The 4691-nt window shown below is 33.4% G+C and overlaps 1 protein-coding gene across 1 annotated transcript; it reads left to right on the forward strand.

Annotated features, from left to right (window-relative positions):
- Nucleotides 1-304: 304 nt before the first annotated feature.
- On the forward strand, nucleotides 305-1857 carry LOC126683411 (40S ribosomal protein S12). The gene is made up of 4 exons (XM_050379289.2): nucleotides 305-419; nucleotides 498-804; nucleotides 1421-1486; nucleotides 1588-1857. The coding sequence occupies exons 1-4, from the start codon at nucleotides 412-414 to the stop codon at nucleotides 1645-1647; spliced, it is 441 nt and encodes a 146-aa protein (XP_050235246.1). The 5' UTR covers nucleotides 305-411; the 3' UTR covers nucleotides 1648-1857.
- Nucleotides 1858-4691: the final 2834 nt, after the last annotated feature.

Here is a 4691-nt window from a genome sequence, read left to right on the forward strand (position 1 = left end):
ATATTTGGATAGCTCAAGTACCAGCCGCTACTATGTTTACTTTTTTTCTATTTAAAAATAGTTTATCATTTTTACGAGATGTCCTTTCTTCTTATGTATTTATATATATTAAAAAAGTATAAACAATTATTAGTTATATCTTGATTTCAAAAAAACAATAGTTAAATCTTTTATTTATAGTTATGACACCTACATTTACTCGTTATAGCTGACCTGAAGGCCCATGAAAATGTAGCAAAGCCCAAAGCAGAAGCCCAAAAATACAAGAACCCTAATTCTCAATATTTAAGCTATCATCGTCTCTATCAACAATTTTAGTTCCAAAAACGCAGCCAATCTCCGCCGCCTCATAATCTCCGATCACGCATCTCAATTAATATTTTCTCTCCGTCAAACCGCAAAATCATCAGAATGTCAGGGTAAGCAGATTCGATTTGTTTAATTATTCATTCACAACGTCGTAATCTTATAATACGTACGTACAAAATCTTATGCAGTGAAGAAGCTCCAGCCGCCGCCGTTCCCGTTGTCGCCGCAGAGACACCAGCGGCGCCACTTGGTGAGCCGATGGATTTGATGACAGCATTGCCGTTGGTGTTGAGGAAAGCATTGGCGCATGGAGGACTAGTTAGAGGACTACACGAATGTGCAAAGCTGATAGAGAAGAATTCAGCTCAGCTTTGCGTGTTGGCGGAGGATTGTAATCAGAGTGATTATGTTAAGCTCGTTAAAAGTCTTTGCGCTGATCATAATGTCGGTTTATTGATGGTTCCTAGTGCTAAAACCCTCGGTGAATGGGCTGGTGTAAGTCGTTTGTTTTCTCCTTTTTTAATTATCTTAGTTAATTATGATTGGTGGTCTTAGATTATATATAATTCAATTGGTTTAATTAGTCTGATGAGTTTATGGAGGAAATGAATTGTCTTAATCTATATAGCGCGAAAAAGGAAACATTGAAATGTGAAATTTCGAAAGTGTTGCTGGTAGTAAAAATGAAATGCTGAAACCTCGGATTCAAAATTCGTAATGTTTCTGTGAAATATAGGTCTTAGTTAATATAGATTTTTGTATAACAGAGGCAATTAGGAACAATATAGACTTTTCCGTGTGTATTTTGCCTATTTTAAGACTGTTGAATTTAATTATAAAATTAGGGTTTCTTGACAGAATATAAACATCCAAGGTTCTTGCAGTTTGTTTAGTAAAACAGGCTGATCTTACTATCTATCAAGATCAGTTGTTTGGTAATATTAGAAGTAACTTAAAATATCAGTTCCATATGTTTAAGCAGAACCTTACTTTATCTATTATGGAAACCGAATTTATTTGACTTTTCGATCTTATGTCGGATGAAAATATTCCGTAAGTTGCAAATGCTATTTGATTTCATCTCATTGTATTAAATGGTTTGTTGTTTCAGTTGTGTAAGATTGATTCAGAAGGCAAGGCGAGGAAAGTTGTTGGTTGCTCTTGCGCTGTAGTGAAGGTGCATGTCTATTTTTAGTTTTTTTGTGCTCGAAATCATTTACCTAGTGTTTTAGTAGAAATGGAGTTGTTAATATAACTTAACTTATGGCCATTTTGCAGGATTATGGTGAGGAAAGTGAAGGTCTTAATGTTGTTCAGCAACACATCAAGTCTCAATAAGCGGTAGTAGATCGTATTGAACGGGTCTGAGCTGAAGCTTATTTGTTAGAGATCTTATTTCTTATTTTCATGTTACCCTCATCTTTGGGGTTTTTGAATGTTTGATAGTTACTATTATTTCCAATGCTGCTTGTTTGTTAATTTGGTAGAACATCCTTGATACCTGAAATGTTGAGTCAACATCTTTCTGAAATTTTGAAATTAACGCTATGAATTGATGGCAAAATACAGAACTACTACTTGCTTGGTTATGAATGATGAATATACATAACCCTATTCCGTTTTCCTTTGAGTAGCCATCGAAATACGTCTTATCTTAATTTAAGAAGCACGGAAACTTTGACGAAGTTGCGTGTTCCATTTTGGAAACTGAAAACTCCCAGAAATTTATAAGGAAAGGTTTAAGACTGTTTCTGTAAATAAAAAAGTTGTAAAAAAATCTAAAGCATTCTCAACAAATAATTTTTTTGAATCAATTACCCATAATTTTTATTGTTCACGTAACGTTATCTATAATAAAACTTATCTTCTTATTTTTGTTGGATTTAATTATGTTTGATTTATTTTATTAATTGGCAATTATATATAAATAAAATTTGATATATATAGCATTTTATAATTTCTAATTTTATAAATATATTCCTATATTTTTATTATTTATACGTTTTTCTCACATTTTGTGTCCTTCATTTTAAAAAAGGGCTGTTTCCGCGTGTCCATTTCGTGTCATTTTCGTTTCCCGTTTCCCTTTCCGTGCTACCTAGATGTTAATGCATCTTAAAGTGTTTTATCGTAATAAATTAAGTGATTAGTAGAATCCATTCACTTTGAATTGGTAGGTTTCTGATCTTTTCTTTAAATTGCATTTTGCTGCAAATTTCATCTGTGAGATAACAGACTCTCACATAGATTTTCAAGATAGTAAGACAGATGCAATGGCACTGGGAATTCCGTGCTGTCTGAAAGGTCTGAAAACACAAGGATTCTGAAAACACACAAGGATTCCCGATGATAATTGTGGTACGAGTATAATCAAGTTGGAGCTTGGCTCGTAACCTTGTGCTTAGATGGTTGAGCTCGAGATCTGCTCATACAATGTTTATCAAGTTCAAACTTGATTTGTATTTTTGTGCTAAAACTGAGGAAGGAAACCGTCAGCAAGTGGTGGCCGAAAAATACTTAGAGAGGGACATCAGTGTCTTCTTGGATAGCCTAAAGCTACTTTACAATCTCATAATCAAATAGTTACGAACTTAAACAGCACTATCCTTAAACTCGGCTTCTGTAAACAAATTAATAAAAATTAGATTCGAGCATTCAGATTATCAAATGAGTTTGAGACAAGGTTGATTCATTTGATTTATTTACAATCGTAGAAGTGGTAAATCTGCTTGAACCTTGAATCAAATCTGTTAAAGGTAAGATTCAAGTTTAAACAAAAGATTTTTCGGATGTCCGTAGAATCAGTGAAAATACATAAGAAATCTTGTTGGCCATGTTGAATGGGACATGCCGACATGGGAACATTTGATGACATGACCACTCCCTTGAGATCGTATAATTTCGCAGGTTCCCCGTGAAAGAAAAATAAAAATTGAATGCAACTGGGCATGAACATCAACAGCAGTTTTCTTTCATCAAATTCGCAGCATAGTTGGAATTTCACATCCATGCAAATAGTGAAGCGAAGTTGAATTCAGATGAGCAGCTGCATTGACCATATGTGCTTCAATTGCCGGATACGCAATGTTTATCCATCAGGACCATCACCATCACACAGGCATATCTCAAGACATTATTGAAAACCGAAAGGTTCCTCATAAACTAAGTAGCACGGAAACGGAAACGGGAAACGGAAACGATACGAAACGGACACGGGAAAACGAAAGTTTTTCAAAATGAAGGACACGAAACGTGGGGGAAACGTGTAAATAATAAAAATATAGGGATATATTTATAAAAATATTATTTAAATATTTATGATAATTAATAAAATAATTCATTTTAATACACTAAATATTTAAAATTTTATAAATATATAAAAAATATAATATAATTCAACACAAATAAGTATATTTGATGTATTGTGTGCAATGCGAATGTAAAATTTATGGATAACTAGTTAGATTTTTTTATTTGTGGCTAATAATTTTAATTTTTTTTACAAATTTTAATTTTTATTATTTACAGAAACGGCCCGAAACGTTTCGTACGGGTGTCCAAGAGTTTCCGGTTTCCGAAACGTTTCTGAAACGGGAAACGCAACTTTGTCGAAGTTTCCGTGCTTCTTAGCTCATAAATAAACACTGGTCATTATAAAAAGTCACTTCTCAACCACTACATACGAATCTTCAAATTAGATCCGACATGCAAGATCAAAAAGAATGGATCCACAAGATAGATATACAGTCAAGATAAAACGCTTATATACTAATACTACATCACATCCGGAAGACCAATATCAAAACACAGACATGTTTGTATCTGCAAATGCAAGAAATAATTGTGAATTGTCGCAACAAAAGCCTCAGAAAAGCTCCGGAACTACTAAACTAATGATGATTATTAGGCCATACCCTTTGTAGTCAACACCACCAAAAGAGGGGGGCACAGACACGATATGTTTACAGAAGTAAATCACAAAAAAATGCAAAGCTTAACTCCTAAAATTATGGATGCTAAACAGAATGATGCGAATAATACTCCTACACAACTTCTTAGAAATTTCTTTGCTAACAAGTATATTTGTTTTTTTCCCAATACCAGTAAAATATCTTTTGTGACTATAAAGACAGGCTACCGCAAATTACTTGCATACTCCAAGGCTCCAAATAGCAACAGATTCTGAAGTTATTCCTAAGCTGGTTTTTGCGGATGCAATTTTTTACAAAGAATCTACGACAGTTTTTATCTTTACATTAAGTACAAATTCACCCTATAATGAAGACGTTAATATAAAGATTTGACCAAATTTTGTCTAAAAAGAAGTAAAAACGAAAAAGAAAGAATATGCAGGCAAAAGTAACTCAAGCTAAAAAATTAAA

Source organism: Mercurialis annua, linkage group LG5 (assembly GCF_937616625.2).
Source record: "Mercurialis annua linkage group LG5, ddMerAnnu1.2, whole genome shotgun sequence".
Classification (NCBI taxonomy): domain Eukaryota; kingdom Viridiplantae; phylum Streptophyta; class Magnoliopsida; order Malpighiales; family Euphorbiaceae; genus Mercurialis; species Mercurialis annua.